The sequence below is a fragment of the Monodon monoceros genome, unplaced genomic scaffold (genome assembly GCF_005190385.1).
Source record: "Monodon monoceros isolate NGI ecotype Baffin Bay Population unplaced genomic scaffold, NGI_Narwhal_1 Super_Scaffold_10, whole genome shotgun sequence".
In the NCBI taxonomy this organism is placed as follows: domain Eukaryota; kingdom Metazoa; phylum Chordata; class Mammalia; order Artiodactyla; family Monodontidae; genus Monodon; species Monodon monoceros.
The window spans coordinates 47,857,536-47,875,409 of NW_021703766.1; the positions used below are offsets into that span (position 1 = coordinate 47,857,536).

Consider the following 17,874-nt stretch of genomic DNA (forward strand, 5'->3'; position numbering starts at 1 on the left):
ATTTTATAATTTATATCAATAGAAACCTCAGAAATAATGTGTGATTGTGAATTTTGTAGGTATTGAAGCAGGTGGAAGTAATGTAATATTGGATTAGGCTGGATTTGTTGATACGAGTGCATTCAACACCCATTCCAGACTCAGCGTGTTAGTTTGGGTACCTGGGAATGCCTTCAACAGTTTGATCAAATGACTGAAACCTGTACCCAAAGTTAGCGTATGCTGAAGTCAAAATGCCAGAACTTTCTAAGTATGTTGTAGCAAAATTTCTTGACGTTGGCATGACTGACATTTTGAACTGGATAGCTGTTTGTTGTTGGGAGCTGTCCTGTGCAATGTAAGATGGGCCAGTGGCACATATTCTTCCCTGCCACCCTAGCTGTAACAATAAAAAGTGCCTTGAGGGCTTCCCTGGTGGCGCAGTGGTTGAGAGTCCGCCTGCCGATGCAGGGGACACGGGTTCGTGCCCCGGTCCGGGAGGATCCCACATGCCGCGGAGCGGCTGGGCCCGTGAGCCATGGCCGCTGAGCCTGCGCGTCCGGAGCATGTGCTCCGCAGCGGGAGAGGCCACAACAGTGAGAGGCCCGCGTACCGCAAAAAAAAAAAGTGCCTTGATACCTCCGTGTGCACCAGCCACGTGGGGCTCATTCATAACACAGCTCCTTAAAAAAGTCTCAAGACACTGCCACATGTTTCCTGGGAGGGGGGACCAAAAGTGTCCCCAGCTGAGAACCACCGCTGTAGAAGGTTTATAAAGGCATAGGAATGCCAGACCGCTGGAGTGGATTTATCACATAAGATCTGCTCACCCAAGCCCCCTATGTGCCCTGGGAGGGCTCAGAGGACACTTCCTTTGCCAGAGGTTTAAGAAACGTATTGGTGAGGGGAGCGTTAGCAGTCTTGGAATGCTCTGTAGCTACTCTTCTCTGCAGGCCAGGAATGAGAGAGGGAAATTATGTCGTCATAATGGGCTCCCTAAATTCAGTGAGGCTAATGGGATTGTGGGGCATCATTGGTCAAGTGGAAACACTTCATTGGCAGAGATAAAGTGAGCGTGTTTTTCACAATGAACAGCAAAATGAAAGGGATCATTAGAATGGTTTGGTACACAGAGATTTTTTTACATTTGCTCATGTGCTATCTCTAGGGCTGAAATAAATGGGAAGTCCACTAATACCCTACTTGATTTGAATCAGGAGAAAAGCTCTAGGTCTGATGAACATGTCTGACCTGAATCAACATGAGAGTTGTGGTCCCTCAGCCAATTCCATAACATGAGTCAGTTCCCATTTCCAGAGCATCTTGAATGAAGGGCAGGCCGGGTCCCCTTGAGGGAGGATATACCCTGGTATACTACCGATACCATAAATCATCCCTAGACTTCTTCAACATGACTTCCAGCCACATTTTATGGAGGTTGTGCATTAGGTAAGTGGAAATCACCAGAACATGAAGGAAGCACTAGACACTAGAGCTGACATTAACTCCTGGACCCCAAAATGGCATTGTGGTTTACTGGTTAGTACAGGGACTTATAGGTGACAAATAATTAAGGGATGTTTTTGCTTGGGTCCATCCACATGAGCTGGTCTAAATGGATCCCTGCGCTCATCCTCTGGTTATTTACCAAGTTCCAGAATGCAGAGTTGCAATTGGAATAACCAGCTGGCAGAATCCTCACCTTGGTTCTCTAGCTCATGGTACAAGGGCAATTTTGATAAGAAAGGGCAAGTGAACGTGATATCTGTCTTGTACATACCAAAACTGACCGCCAAAAGCAGTATTATATTACTGGAAGGACTGAAGAGATTAGGGCCACTAGCAGTATCCTGAAAGCCGCAGGGGTCATGATTTCCATCATATTCCCATCCAGTTCACTCATGTGACCTGTGCAGAAGACAGGTGAATCTTGAAGAATGACATGGGCTTATTGTAAACTTAACTAGGAGTTAATGCCATTTGCAGCTCCAGATGTGGCTTTATTGCTAGAGAACACATCTGCTGGCACCTCATATGCAGCTACTGGACTGACATGTGCTTTTTTTTCTCTATACCTATTAGCAAATATCATCCATTAAAGTTCAGTTTCATCTGGTAGGGCTATCAATACATTTTTATTGACCCAGCTCCGGGCTACATCACTGTCCAATCTTGTTTCACAGTGTAGTTCTAGGATTGGCAAACTACAATCCATGGGTCAAATCTGGCTGCCACTTGTTTCTGTAAATAAGATTTTATTGGAACAACCATGACCACTCTTATATATTGCCTACGGGTGCTTTCGTGCTAAAATGGCGAGTTGAGTAGTTGTGACCGAGATTGGTCTGCAAAGCCTAAACCATTTGCTACATGGGTCTTTACGAAAATAATTTTATGATCCCTGATAATGTCTGTGTTGCATGTACCTGGTAATGTAGGCAGTGTCTGTGACAGGTAGGGATGCTGCATGGAGATCACAACACAAATATTTAGGATTTGGGGAGCAGAGCTATGTCATCCTCTGCATGTGACATTACTCCTTCTGTGAAAGCAGCTTCTGGCTTTATTGGCCCCTAGTGAAAACTAAATACATGGCCATGAGTCAGAAAGTTATGCAGTGAAGTCATAAATCCGGGCATACCAGCAGCACTTCATCATCTAGTGGAAGTGATACGTATGAGACTGGGCTCAGAGTCACAAGTGAGTTGCACAAGCAAGTGGCTCAAATTCCCAGAGCTCCAGTTCCTTCTACAGCGACTCCCATCTCACAGCCCATGCCTGTGACCTCATGAGGAGTTCTGTGTGATCACCTGAATGAGGAGGAAGATTTGGGTGCTGTTCTCCCAAGGAGACTCCCCAACCCTGCTGGGAATTTGATTACATGAGTCCGCTTCCATCATGGAAGGGACAGCACTTTCTTTTCAGTGGAAAAACCAGTTGCTGTAGATATGGAACTGCCTTTCCTCTTCCAGCGCTTCTGATAAAAGTACCATCTGTGGACCTTACAGAATGCTTTATTCTCTGTCATTGTATTCCATCCATCATTGCTTGTGACCTGGGAAGTCATTTTACAAAAAACGAATTGTGGCAGTTGGGCTTGTGTTCACAGAATTCACCGATCTCGTACCATGCTTCCGCTTAGATATGCCTGCATTCTCAGAATTCCGACAAGCTCTGATTTCTCCTTCCACATTTGTGTATGGTCTAATTCCTATTTAAAAATTCCCTTATCTCTAAAATCATAGTGACATGGCTTTCCTAAGTGAACCCTGACTGGTATTGAACCCTGTAGTGTAAATGCCTGACATTAAGCTTTTGATTGCCAAGACATCCATTTAAAAAGACATCTGTTTTTTTCTGTTTTTTAATTGAAGTATAGTTGATGTACAGTGTTAGTTTCTGGTGTACAGCAAGGTTATTCAGTTATACATATATATATATATATATATATCCTTTTTCATATTCTTTTCCGTTATAGTTTATTACAAGGTAAATATAGTTCCCTGTGCTATAAAGTAGGACCTTGTTTATTTCTTTTATATATGGTAGTTTGTTAATCCCAAACTCTTAATTTATCCCTCCCCCCCTTTCCCCTTTGGTAACTGTAAGTTTGTTCTCTGTGTCTGTGAGTCTGTTTCTGTTTTGTAAATAGGTTCATTTATATCATTTTTTTAGAGACCACATATAAGTGATATCTTGTGATATTTGTCTTTCTCTTTTTGACTTACTCCACTTAATATGATAATCTGTATGTCCATCCATGTTGCTGCAAATGGCATTATTTCGTTCTTTTTTACGTGAGTAGTATTCCATTGTGTATATGTGTGTGTGTGTGTGTATGTATATATATATATATATATATATATATATATATCACATCTTCTTTTATTTTTTGCGGTACACAGGCCTCTTACTGTTGTGGCCTCTCCCGTTGCGGAGCACAGGCTCCGGATGCGCAGGCTCAGCGGCCATGGCTCACGGGCCCAGCCGCTCTGCGGCATGTGGGATCTTCCCAGACCGGGACACAAACCCGTGTCGCCTGCATCGGCAGGCAGACTCTCAACCACTGCGCCACCAGGGAAGCCCTATCACGTCTTTTTTTATCCATTCATCTGCCGATGGACATTTAGATTGCTTCCATGTCTTGGCTACTGTAAATAGTGCTGTGAACGATGGGGTGCATGTATCTTTTTGAATTAGAGTTTTCTCTGATATATGCCCAGGAGTGGGATTGCTGGATTGTATGGTAACTCTATTTTTAGGTTTTTTAAGGGACCTCCATACTGTTTTACACAGTGGCTGCACCAATGTACATTCCCACCAACAGTGTAGGAGAGTTGCCCTTTTCCTCCACACCCTCTCCAACATTTATTATTTGTAGACTTTTTGATGATGGCCATTCTGACCGGTGTGAGGTGATACCTCATTGTAGTTTTGATTTGCATTTCTCTAATAATTAGTGATGTTGAGCATCTTTTCATGGGCCTATTGGCCATCTGTATGTCTTCTTTGGAGAAGTGTCTATTTAGGTCTTCTGCCTATGCTTTGATTGGGTTGTTTTGGATTTTTTTTTCTTTTTCTTTTTTTTTGTTATTGAGTTGTATGAGCTGTTGGTATATTTTTGAAATTAAGCCCTTTTCAGTTGCATTATTTGCAGATATTTTCTCCCAGTCTGTAGGTTGTCTTTTCACTTTGTTTATGGTTTCCTCTTCTGTGCAAAAGCTTATAAGGTTGATTAGGTCCCATTTGTTTATTTTTTTCTTTTATTTCTATTGCCTTGGGGGACTGACCTAAGAGAATATTACTACGATTTATGAAAAGACATCCATTTTGTATAAACATATTGCTGCTGTATAACACAGCTGCTAGCAAAGCAGCCAGATAAGGATAACCACTAGTGGATAACCACTAGGCCACCCACACCCATGAAGTTCCCATTTCAGAAGCCCCTGGCAATCTAGATACCTGACCACTTGAGAGAGCCTGCCTCCACTCTCCCACACCTTAATTCTCACTCTTATGTTTCACGATAATGAGTGAACCTGCGTGAAACCCCACACACCCCACCCCTGAAGCCTAATAAAGGCAGGGCCCCAGGGTCGAGCTCTCTCTACCAAGTAGGAATTCTGAGAATCCAGGCATATCCAGCTACCGAAGTGGAACTTTTAACGGGAACATGGTATAAGATCAGTGACTTCTGCATGCCCAAAGGCCACACAGCAAGGTAGAAAGTAGAGAGTATCTGTGAGTAATAGATCTTGTTTTTCAAAGTTCTCTAATGTTTTTTTAAATTTATTTATTTTATTTATTTTATTTTTGGCTGCATTGGGTCTTTGTTGCTGTGCATGGGCTTCCTCTAGCTGCGGCGAGCGGGGCTACTCTTTGTTGCAGTGCGCAGGCTTCTCATCGCGGTGGCTTCTCTTGTTGTGGAGCACAGGCTCTAGGCATATGGGCTTCAGTAGTTGTGGCTCACAGGCTCAGTAGTTGTGGCGCACGGGCTTAGTTGCTCCGGGGCACGTGGGATCTTCCTGGACCAGGGTTCAAACCCGTGTCCCCTGCATTGGCAGGCGGATTCTTCACCACTGCGCCACCAGGGAAGCCCAATGGTTTCCCTAATGGTTTTTTGCTGAAGTGTGTCTTGTGATAATAATAAGAACCATAAAGGCTGGCCCAGCCACAACACTGGCCCCAGTGGGGGAAATGTCTGTGGGGCTCTGTGTGAGTAATTCGGAGCCCAGATGAGTGCCTCAGGCATTTGTAGCTAAGAGCATTACCATCAGTAGGCTGTGGCTTACAGGATCTTAGTTCCCCAACCAGGGATCAAACCCGGGCCCGCTGCAGAGGAAGCACAGAGTCCTAACCACTGGACTGCCAGGGAATGCTCCTGATTTTCATTCTTGGAGGTAAAAATTTCAACATTTTATCACTAGGTATTATGTGTAATTTTATTTTAGTTTTAAATGTGATCATTCTAGGAATTTATAACCATTTCACATATATTTTCAAATTTATCATTATAATATTCCTCAAAATGTTCTGTCAAAATCTTTAGTGATGTTCCCTTTTTAACTTCTGAAATTGGTAATAATGCCATTTCTGTCTTTTTTTTTTTCTTGATCACTGTTACTGGACTTTGTCAATTTTATTGTTTTAGTCACAGAATGTTCTTTTGGCCCTTTTTTTAAAAAAATCCACTTATTTTGTTTTCTATTGCATGAATCTCATTTCCGTCCATATACTTACTGTATTTTTTGTCATTTGTTTATTAAATTCCCGAGGGGGATGTTTTAATTTTCAGATTCAGCTTCTCTTCTGTTTTAGTATATGCTTTTAAAGTTCCACATTTCTTCCTAAATATGTATTGAAAACTCCCATTCTAACTGAGAATTTTGCTTTTCTCCTTGTGGTTCTGTCAATTTTGCTTTTTCAAGTTTGCTTTTACATTATGTGAAGCTGTTATTCATGATAATTTGAAACTTATTGTTTCTTTGTATATCTTATAATGCTTTTTTCTTCAAGGACTACTTTGTCCAATATTAATATGTTTTTAAATTACAGAAATAATTTGAAGCCTATGATGATGCTCTCTCCCCTAGAGAGTTTTCATTTGTTTCCTTTAGATGCTTGAAGATACTAACAAAAAAGCTTCACTCTAATCCAATTTCAAGTAATTGAGGTAATTTGGAGTTTGGTTTCAGTCTCCCCCAAAGGCGACACATTACCCTTTTATCCTTATTCCTATAGGCAGCTCTTTAAGGTTTTACTACGGACTCCTCTTCTCCCTACCCTGACCTCCTCTCAAGCCCCTTGACCATGGCTAAAGTGATGCTTAGCTTTCAATAACAGAATGGGTAGGAGCCACCAAGAAAAACAGTAGCAGCGCCAAATTGGACAACTTTGCCAAACTCCGCGCTGGCATTTCTTGTTGTAAGGCGTGAGGGGCAGCAATTGCGGTTTTTTTAATGGTGACACAGATGTGTATTTTGATAACAGCAATTACAGGCTCAGTATTGTAAGGAGCATGGCAGGCCGCTGCCGGCTTGTAATACGGAGAGAACTGAATTAAAGCAATTTTATAACAACAAAAACAACAAAAAATAGCTCTTAAAATTCCTCTAGCCTGAGTGTTTCAGGAACCCTCTACAACAGCTCAACTCAGTGCCTAGAAGCTCAGGGTACTAGGAAGTACTTCGTCTTTAGAGGGCGGGACCGTGGCCGCAGTTTCTTTCGGGCATTCTGGGGGGTGTAGTCTGAGGTCCGTGCAGCCCAGAGCACTTCCGCTTCTGGATGGCAGGGCTAGGGAATTCTGGGAAGTGGTCAACGGGCTCCCTCTAGTGGGAAGGCGGCGCTTTCGCTGTAGGAGGGGTGGGCTTCTGCCCACCTTCCCCTCAGGTAAATGGGTCTACAATCCCCGGGGCCCCTCCAAGCCTGGGCTCTCCAAGCCTGGGCGGGGAGCCAGCGAGGCCCTGGCCCTCGTCCTCGGGGAGAGTAAGAGAAGCTGCTGCCGGCTACAGAGTATGGGATTGGAGGAAGTTTGTGTTCCCCACCATTGAGCCTCCCGTGTGTTGGGGGCAGCCCAAGTCGCTCGTCGCCTGGTTTGAAGGTCTCCCGTCACTCCAACTGGCTTCCCTCTCCTACCAGTCAGCTCTGCCACTTCCTAGCGGTATAACATTGTGCGAGTTACTTAATCTGTCTTGGCCTCATCCTCATCACTAGTGTCATTAATCATTGGTAAGTCCCTTATCATTTTATACAAATTAACTTCATTAAATGACCGCAATAGCCCTATGAGGTAGGTAAAGCTATTAGGCTTTTTTTCTTTTTTTTAACAGATAAGGAAACGGAGATATTGTTTGGGGGAAATAAAGCACCCGCCTAACACACAAAGTCCTCTCTACACAGTGTCGAAAAGAAAGCAATCTTATTACTGAATAAGCATTTCCAGAGTACAGTGTTGTAGATAATCTGTGGAAATAGATTACAGAGGAAGAAATTTAACGCTATTTATACAGTCAAGCAATTACGTGCTAGTCTATTTTTGACGACTTGGTACATACATTCTCAAGATTAATGGTATCTTATTTTCCTATAAGAGGAAGTGACTGCCCCCATTTACTGCAAATTCTTTGATAAATTCATCTTAAATTTACTTGGGAATGTTTTGTTAATTGACTTTCTCTGAAGGAATAATAAAATATATCTGATCTCCCCTGCTAGCAGATTTACAACTCACTGAAAGGCACCTTTGTTACACTCCCACAGCGACTGGGACGCTGGGTTATTTTCTAAGATGTTTACATTGTAAAGGGAAAAACCCCAGGACTTTGAAAAACGCTTCTGGGTTGTAAACTTGGTAAGAGGCTTCCTTAGCCTCTAACAAGATTTTCATGCATATGGAAAAGTTAAAGAAAGGATCCAAAAGCCCTGGGTTTTTTATGGAGTTGCTCTAAGAAAAAGGACAGGAAAAACAGACCCTTTGGACAAGGAAAAATTCTTTTTTTAAAAAAATTTACTCTTGTGAGTTTATCTTATTTGCCCAAGACTTAATAGCTAGTAAGAGGCCGAACTACCATTTGAACCCGAGAAGTTGAAGTCTCAAATCTGGGTTTTTAATCTCTATGCTGTACTTTTGTACTTTTTTAAAAAAAAAATCATCAGAAATAGTCATGTGAATGGTTTAAAGAAGTCTTTTTTTCTGTCAGGTTTGGAAGTGGTTTGGGGCTTTGTAATTTATATCCTCATTATAAAAGGAATGTATGTCCACTATAGAGAGATTAGGAAATACAGAACTGTAAAAAGGAGAGAAACGAAATTACCCATAATCTCAAGGTTTAGAGATAACACTGTTAACATTTTTAATGCATTTTGCATTGGAGCTGTACTACTCATGGTATTTCTTCCTAAATTTTTATTAAGGAAAGGCCCAAACATACACAAAACAGAGAAAATAGTGTAATGAAACCTGCCCACCACCCCATCAGTCGTCTGCAACCCTTGTCAAAGTTTTCCCTATCTAATTGTGTCCATTCCCCTTCTCACACAAAATACTTTTGGGGAGTTTGGGAGGAAGAGAAGATGGAATAATTTAAACTAAAAACAAATCCCAGTCATGGAGTCACTAGAATTGAAAATGCATGAACATAAATTGATTATATATGAAGAGCAAAGGAAAGCAACTGTTAACTTCATGGTTTTCATTCCTGGCAGCCAGGAGGATGGTAGTTATGTAGGTAAGAAAGTTTAGGAACATAGAAACATTGAAAGTTGGAGAGGAATAATTATGAATTTGGTTTCTCTGTTTTGAAGTTTGACTTGAAACAGTCCAGTCTTCTAAATCTTGGTTTCTGATCTGTTTCTCCCTTTGGCTGTGTGCTACTTTGTTTCAGGGAGAATGTCATATTCTTTAAAGTGTACTTAGCACCAAAGACTGGCAGGGAGAAATTCTTCAGTATTTGTGGCTGGTGTAGCTGCCCAATATCCTGAAACAGAGGCCTGCAGCTCAGTTAGATTTTATTCAAAATTCCTGAAATGGACTTAGGAAACAGTAAAGGAGAAAAATATAAACTTTAGTGATCCTTTATCTCACTTTCAATGGGTTGCAGTATCTACTAATTTTTTCCACAGCATTCAAAAGTTGATATACATTAATTATTGATAATATTTTAATGATCTAAAGAAAACTTATTTAGAAACCAACTGTCTCTAATTTATGTGTCCTGTGTTTATCATCTGAGAATATTTACTAACTTGTTGTAGGTGGTCGTGAGCCAGGCAGAGTTTCCAGTGCTTTTACATGTATTTATTACATGTATCTTCCTCACATCAATCCTATTATTATTTCTATTTTACAAATGAAGAAGAAGGGACAGAGTTCACAGAGTAAGTGGCAGAACGAGTATTTTAACCTAGGCAGCCTGAGTCCAAGTCTGTGATCATGGTTATCGTACATGGTTTGTATTAGTCTGCAAGACAAGAACTCACAAGAAGTCTTACTGGAGCAGGGAATATTTAAGCTATGACCTAGAAGTGAAGAGAGCAGCAGTATATGACAAGAAGGAACAGCAGATACAAAAAAGCTTTTTGTAGGAGTACAAGCGATTCACCATGGCTGGACATGTAGTGTGGAAAGCAGATTTGAAGAGGGAAACAAGCATATGGAAGATTCCTGTTTGTGAGGCTGGCCAAAGTATTTGGACCTTCCCTTAAGGGCACTGGATAGACATTCATGTGAAAAGGATTGAATTTCCATGTTAGGCTACAGCTTTCTGGCATCAGGAAGGAGAAAAAATTGATTGAAGCTAAACATTCTGTTCATGTTGATTATACAAGATGTGGTTAGTTTAATGGTTACCTCTCAGGCTGTGGTTGTCAAATGCCAAATTTTGAAACCTGGCTCTAGTACTTACTAATTTAGTAACGGGCAAATTACTTAACTCTCTCTGCCTCTGGCTCTGTTGTAAACTGTAAAATAGAGGAAATAATAGTATTTACCTAAAAAAAGTTGTGAAGATGAAGTGAGATCCCGGAGTCTAAAGAGTTGGGAGTAGTCCCTGGCACACACTAAGTGCTCCATAAGAGATAGCTGCTAAGAATAACAGAAAAAGGAATATATGCTCAGAAATGAGAAATGCAAAAATATATTGTCATGGATATATGGATAGTTGTAGGTATTCCTCTCTTCTCTCCAGTCTCATTTCTTTGAAACATCAATTCTGTCATACTGTTAATGGAAATAATCAATCTATAATAAGAATAGATGAGAGTTTTATTTGAGCCAAACTGAAGACTGTAGCTTGGGAGGCAGCCTCTCAGATAGCTCTGAGGAACTGTTCCAAAGAAGCATAGTTTTCAGCAGTTTTATATCTTGTCAGAACAAAGAACATCAAACATGACAGGAGTATATTCTTTCAAGGTTTCAAAAAAGACATTAGCACTCACATTACGAGTCAGCATGGCCTCAGCTGCAGGGAGCCTTATCATTGAAGGAAAGCTAGCATTGACATCCCAGAAAGGGAGGCATTTTTCTCTCTTCAAAACAGGCATTCTTTACTTCTGGACACTGCACACTTTTTATTTTTATTTTTTAAAAATAATATATTTTTATTTATTTATTTATGTATGGCTGCATTGGGTCTTTGTTGCTGTGCGCGGGCTTTCTCTAGTTGCGGCGAGCGGGGGTTACTCTACGTTGCGGTGTGCGGGCTTCTTACTGCGGTGGCTTCTCTTGTTGCGGAGCACGGGCTCTAGGCACTCAGGCTTCAGTAGTTGTGGCGTGCGGGCTCAGTAGTTGTGGCTCGCGGGCTCTAGAGCACAGGCTCAGTAGTTGTGGCACACGGGCTTAGTTGCTCCGCGGCATGTGGGATCTTCCCAGACCAGGGCTCGAACCTATGTCCCCTGCATTGGCAGGTGGATTCTTAACCACTGGACCACCAGGGAAGTCCTGCACCCTTTTCCTTAATGGTTAAAGCAGATGTATGTTTACTAGGCCACAAAACAGGCTGTTTTAGTTAGCGTAAAGTGTGAAGTTAAATTACGTAGAAGCCAGAATGACTTCCCCATAACCTCAGTATGTGCAAATTTCTTCCATCAATATATTTGAACAAACAAGTCTTTGAAGTGACTATTGTATAAACACCTAATTAACAACAACGTGCTTGTCTTTCAAGTTTAGAAACTCCCTGAGGATTGATTACAATGGCCCTGATTTGAGAAATTGATCACACAGTCCATGCTGAAGCTTGTCTTTTCACTCCATGTGGTGTTGTCCTCAGCAGCCAAGTTCTGAATTACTTGACTGTTCTGTTAACAGTAGTGGAAATCGACAATACAATCTGCCCCTGGTGCATTTTTTGGGTCTTCCACTCATCTAAAAATCGCCGAAAACTGCATTTTAAGCCTATCATTTCCCTTCTCCCCCGCTTTTTTTCCTCTGGTAGAGGGGGTACAGTTCTATTACACTGATCTGTTTCTTTCAGTCTTTTAAGATTCTGACTCTTCAAATCATGTTTTGTTTGTCAGTGAGATAAAGCTAAGCTCTACCGGCGTCAGAGAACTGCTTCACACGAAGGGGATCCTGGAAGTCGTTGGCCGAGAACTCCCAAGAGTTTGGGGTGGTTTTGTTTTGTTTTAAAGCTCCAACGGGGAGGACAAGGCCCTTCCTCCTCTTAGGGCTCTGGGAAGTGTATTCCCCTGGACTCTATCCGGAAACGAGGGGCTGTGGCGTGTCTCCGGGGCTTCTGGGAAGTGTAGTTCCGAGCGCTGTGTAGTCAGAGGCACTTCCGCTCCGGGAAAGCGAGGCAGCCACCATTTTTTCGATCCGGGAGGTGAGTCGGTCCTGCACCCCCAAGACCCCTGTGAGCCTTTTCGGCCTGAGCGTGGGACTAGTCGCTACCTAGCCGGCTGTCTTAGGATGGAGAAGTCGCGGCCGCCGGCGGAGGCTGAGAGGTGGAGGGCGCAAGTGCGGCATTCTTCTGTTCTCCTCCCCCGCTTACCAAGCAGAGCTGCTACTTCTATCGGTACAATATATGGCGAGTTGTTGATTATCCGTGCGTCCTACTTTCCTTCTCTGGAAGACAGCGGGAGAGACGGTCACTACTGGGTAGGGTTGTGATTAGAATCGAGTGAGACCATACGTGTCAACAGCTTCGAACGCTGGTGTCACATAACGGGTTGGCTCTTGCTGTTGACGCAGTTCATTTTCTCACGAGCGCCCATTTGACTGGACGCCCGAGTGAAGGGAGAGAGCGAGGAGCGATGGCACGGTCCTTCTGTCAGACGTCGGGAGACAGCCCTTCCCGAGCTTTTCCCGAGCTTTTACTGATCTCGTTTTTTAGGAAGCACCGAGTCACCCCGCGCTAGTGCCTGGGGACGTCCCGCGGCAGTGTATCCGGCAGACGGATACAGTCGTGCTCTTCCACCACATCTTTTTCTTCGCCAGTCCTGAATTCGGAAACGGGAGGAAGGACGGACCTTTTGGCCCCTCACAGCATAGCCCCAGGTACACACTACTGAAAGGTCTTTGTTGGTCCGTCATCTGTTTTCAGTTAATCAGGTTTCCTTCACTTAGTAAATTACTACTAGGAAAAAGATCAGTTGTCTGTTGACTACACCTGAGAATGTTTAATTGCTTGTTAATATGTACATGTGTTTTTCAAATAAATATTTTTAAAAATATAAAATGTTTTATTTAAAATATGTTTTAAAATATTAAAAAAAATTTATTGAAGTATAGTTGATGTACAATGTTGTGTTAATTTCTGCTGTACAGCAGAGTGACTCAGTTATATTCTTTTTCATATTCGTTTCCATTATGTGTATCACAGGATATTGAATATAGTTTCCTGTGCTATACAGGAGGACCTTGTTGTTTATCCATCCTATATATAATAGTTTGCCTCTGTTAATCCCAAACTCCCAATACTTCCTTCCCTCAGCCCCCTTCCCCTTGGCAACCACAAGTTGTTCTCTATGTCTGTGAGTCTGTTTCTGTTTCGTAGATAAGTTCTTGTGTGTCGTGTTTTAGATTTCACATATAAGTGATATCGTATGGTATTTGTCTTTCTGACTTCGCTTAGTATGATAATCTCTAGGTCCATCCATGTTGCTGCAAATGGCATTATTTCATTCCTTTTAATGGCTGAGTAATATTCCATTGTATATATATATACTACATCTTCTTTATCCATTCATTTGTCAGTGGACATTTAGGTTGTTTCCATAAGCTTGGCTATTGTAAATAGTGCTGTTACTAACACTGGGGTGCTTGTATCTATTCGAATTATAGTTTTGTCTGGGTATATGCCCAGAAGTGGAATTGCTGGATCATATGGCAACTCTACTTTTAGTTTTTCGAGGAACCTCCATACTGTTTTCCATAGTGGCTGCACTAAATTACATTCCCCCCAACAATGTAAGAGGGTTCCCTCTTCTCCACACCCTCTCCAGCATTTATTATTTGTAGACTTTTTAATGATGGCCATTCTGACCAATGTGAGGTGGTACCTCATTGTAGTTTTGATTTGCATTTCTCTAATTAGCGATGATGAGCATCTTTTCACATGCCTATTGGCCATCTGTATGTCTCCTTTGGAGAAATGTCTATTTGGGTCTTCCGCCTCTTTTTCGATTAGGTTGTTTGAGTTGTACGAGCTGTTTGTATATTTTGGAAATTAAGCCCTTATCAAGTCCTATCATTTGCAAATATTTTCTCCCATTCCATAGGTTCTTTTCATTTTGTTTATGGTTTCCCTTGCTATGCAAAAGCTTATAAACTTGATTAGGTCCCATTTGTTTATTTTTTTCTTTTATTTCTATTGCCTTGGGAGAGTGACCTAGGAAAACGTTGATATGATTTATGTCAGGGAATGTTTTGCCTGTGTTCTCCTTTAAAAGAGTTTTATGGTGTCTTGTCTTATATTTAAGTTTTTAATCCATTTTGAGTTTATTTTTGTGTATGGTGTGAGGTGTGTTCTAACTTCATTGATTTATGTAAAATATTTTTTAAATATTTATTTTTAAATCACTATGCTCTACATTTCTTCCTTTTATTCTCTTTTATTCTCTTCAGTTCAGTGTATTCCTTTTATTTACCCTCAACTCATTTGAAAATTGTGTGGTCTTATACTTTAACTTTTAAAAATGATATCTGTCTCAACAAACACTAGATTTAATCAGCATGTATTCTCATTCTGAAAAATATAGAGACTAAATAAAAATACACTTGATATTTGATGATGGCTCCCTCATACCACCTTTTTATTTTTTTCACTGCAGGCTAGGTTATAGGTTTACTTTTTATTAAAACCACCCTCAAAATTTGTCATATCGTTCTAGGTTATTTTTTCTTTTAACAAAGATATTACCAGTATATTTACATGTTTCCTTACCATCAGTTCTTTTAGGATTCATTTCGTTATAAATTTTCTTCTTTTTTTAAGCAGCTAAAACGTCTTTCTTCCTCTCTCCTATAAATAACCATTTAGTTGAGCATAGAAATCAAGATTCACGATTTTTTTTCTTCATTTTGGAAATATTCATATATTTTAGATCTCCATTCTGCTTCCCTGTTTCTGTCAACTTAATTGTCATTTTTATTAGGTAAATTATATTTTCTTTCTGGGAGCTTTAAGGATTTTTGTTGTTGTTTTTAGTTATTTATCCTTTGCCTTCCTGAGTTTCACTGTCATTTGTTTAGGAGTATATGTATTTTTATTTATACTGTTCAGAATTTCTATATGTGAACTCAGCAGTTATCTCTTGAAATAAAACCTCTCTGTAGTTGCTTCCATTCCCTTCTTACACTCCTATTAGACAAATGTTGGAGCCTCTCAATCTATATTCCATGTTTCTTGATTTTTATTTTGCCTCTTTTTCTTTTCTATGTGTTTTTCTGTATCTCCATGCACATAGGATGAAAGGCTTTTACCAATAAGCCTTTTCTGGCCTCAGTGAAATAAATTGACCCGAAATGATACTTTTTTAGAAAACTAATACAAGTGTGAGTAAAATATTATTAACTGGGCAACAAATTATTAAGTAAGGAGAAATTTTATGTCAGAATCAGGGCTTTCAGAAAATACAGGTGACTTTCATAGGAGAGCAGCCATATACAAAATCCAGATGCCTTTCAGGTCTCTTTTGTTGTTATTGTTAGAAAAGACATTGGCAGATACAGTTTCTGATGCAAAGGATCATCTGCTTTTTTGCAGCTGCAAGAAAAAGGGACTCCTATATTTTTAGAACTTTCCATCTACTCCTTGAATCCTTGGAACAACTCTACGTGGTGGGTATGGTTTACGAGGAGTGGCCAGGTGCATATCCTATCCTCATTGTGTAGATGACCGAAGAGAGGCACAGAGAGGTTTTTTGTAATACCCCTACATTACATGGATGCGTAGTATCTTTTCCAGGATTTAAACCTAGAACTTTGACTCCAGAACTCTTTGTTTTATTTTCTTTTATTTATTTATTTATTTTTTTGCGGTGCGCGTGCCTCTCACTGTTGTGGCCTCTCCCGTTGTGGAGCACAGGCTCTGGACGCTCAGGCTCAGTGGCCATGGCTAACGGGCCCAGCCGCTCCGCGGCATGTGGGATCTTCCCGGACCGGGGCATGAACCCGTGTCCCCTGCATCGGCAGGTGGACTCCCAACCACTGCGCCACCAGGGAAGACCTTTTCTTTTTTTTTTAAACCCACATTGTTGTTGCGTTGCGTTTCATTTCCTGCCACCCCCAGAATCAGAAATCTTTTTTTTCTTTAGGCTTTATTTTCATTATTATTCTTTTTTTTATTGAAGTATAGGTAATTTACAATGTTGCGTTAGTTTTAAGTGTACAGTAAAGTGATTCAGTTTTTTATATATATTCTTTTTCAGATCCTTTTCCATCATAGGTTATTATAAAGTACTGGGTATAGTTCCCTGTGCTATACAGTAGTTCCTTGTTGTTTATGTTTTATATGTAGTAGTGTCTATATGTTAATCCCAAACTCCAAATTTATTCCCCCTTCCTCCTCCCTCCCTTTTCCCCACCCACTGTCCCCTTTGATAACCATGTTTGTTCTGTGAGTCTATTTCTGTTTTGTAAATAAGTTCATTTGTATCATTGTTTTAGATTCCACATATAAGTGATATTATATGATATTTGTCTTTGTCTGGCTTACTTCGCTTAGTATGATAATCTCTAAGTCCATCCATGTTGCTGAAAATGGCATTATTTCATTCTTTTTAATAGCTGAGTAATATTCCATTTCATACCACAACTTCTTTATTCATTCATCTGTCGATGGACGTTTAGGTTGCTTCCATGTCTTAGCTGTTGTAAATAGTTCTGTGAACATTGGGGTGCATGTATCATTTTTTAAAAAATTTTTATTGGAGTATAGTTGCTTTACAATGTTGTTAGTTTCTGCTGTACAGCAAAGTGAATCAGCCATATGTATACATATGTCCCCTCTTTTTTAGATTTCCTTCCCATTTAGGTCACCACATGTCACTGAGTAGAGTTTCCTGTGCTGTACAGTAGGTTCTCATTAGTTATCTCTTTTATACATAATAGTGTGTATGTGTCAATCTGAATCTCCCAATTTATCCCACCCGCCTCTTCCCCCCTTGGTATCCATAAGTTTGTTCTCAACATGTGTCTCTATTTCTGATTTGCAAATAAGTTCATCTGTACCATTTTTCTAGATTCCATATAGAAGTGATACTATACGATATTTGTTTTTCTCTTTCTGACTGACTTCACTCTGTATGGCAGTCTGTAGATTTATCCACATCTCTGCCAATGGCACTATTTCATTCCTTTTTATGGTAGAGTAATATTCTATTGTATACATGTACCACATCTTCTTTATCCATTCCTATGTTGATGGACATTTTAAAAAAATATTTATTTATTTATTTGCTTGCATGGGGTCTTAGTTGCAGCAGGCGGGCTCCTTAGTTGCGGCTCTAGGGCTCCTTAGTTGCGGCTCTAGGGCTCCTTAGTTGCGGCTTGCCAGCTCCTTAGTTGCAGCACACAGCCTCCTTAGTTGTGGCATGCGTGTGGGATCTAGTTCCCTGACCAGGGATCGAACCTGGGCCCCCTGCATTGGGAACAGTCTTATCCACTGTGCCACCAGTGAAGTCCCATGTTCTATGTAATTTTTATTGGGCCGTTATTTCTTATTGCAAAAATAACTTATGAGCATTGTGCATATGCTGTTTTGAATTAGAGTTTTCTCTGGATATATGCCCAGAAGGGAGATTGCTGGATCCTATGGTAGCTCTGTTTTTAGTTTTTTAAGGAACTTCCATACTGTTGTCCATAGTGGCTGTACCAATTTACATTGGCACCAACAGTGTAGGAGGGTTCCCTTTTCTCCACACTCTCTCCAGCATGTATTATTTGTAGACTTT

The 17,874-nt window shown here is 40.8% G+C and overlaps 1 protein-coding gene across 8 annotated transcripts in view; it reads left to right on the forward strand.

The window, feature by feature from the left end:
• ZNF227 (zinc finger protein 227) overlaps nt 1-17,874 on the forward strand; it is a 42,781-nt gene that overhangs the window by 14,119 nt on the left and 10,788 nt on the right. Inside the window, exons 1-3 of one of the 8 annotated variants that reach the window (XM_029241366.1) lie at nt 11,427-12,494; nt 12,813-12,976; nt 15,687-15,788. The exons of 3 other annotated variants lie outside the window; for them this stretch is intronic. In XM_029241366.1, coding sequence (XP_029097199.1) covers nt 15,767-15,788 — 22 coding nt within the window. In that variant the 5' untranslated portion in view covers nt 11,427-12,494; nt 12,813-12,976; nt 15,687-15,766. Of the gene's footprint in view, nt 1-11,426; nt 12,495-12,812; nt 12,977-15,116; nt 15,789-17,874 lie in introns of those variants that run through there. 4 more of the 8 variants (XM_029241386.1, XM_029241376.1, XM_029241393.1 and 1 more) reach the window with 4 other exon arrangements.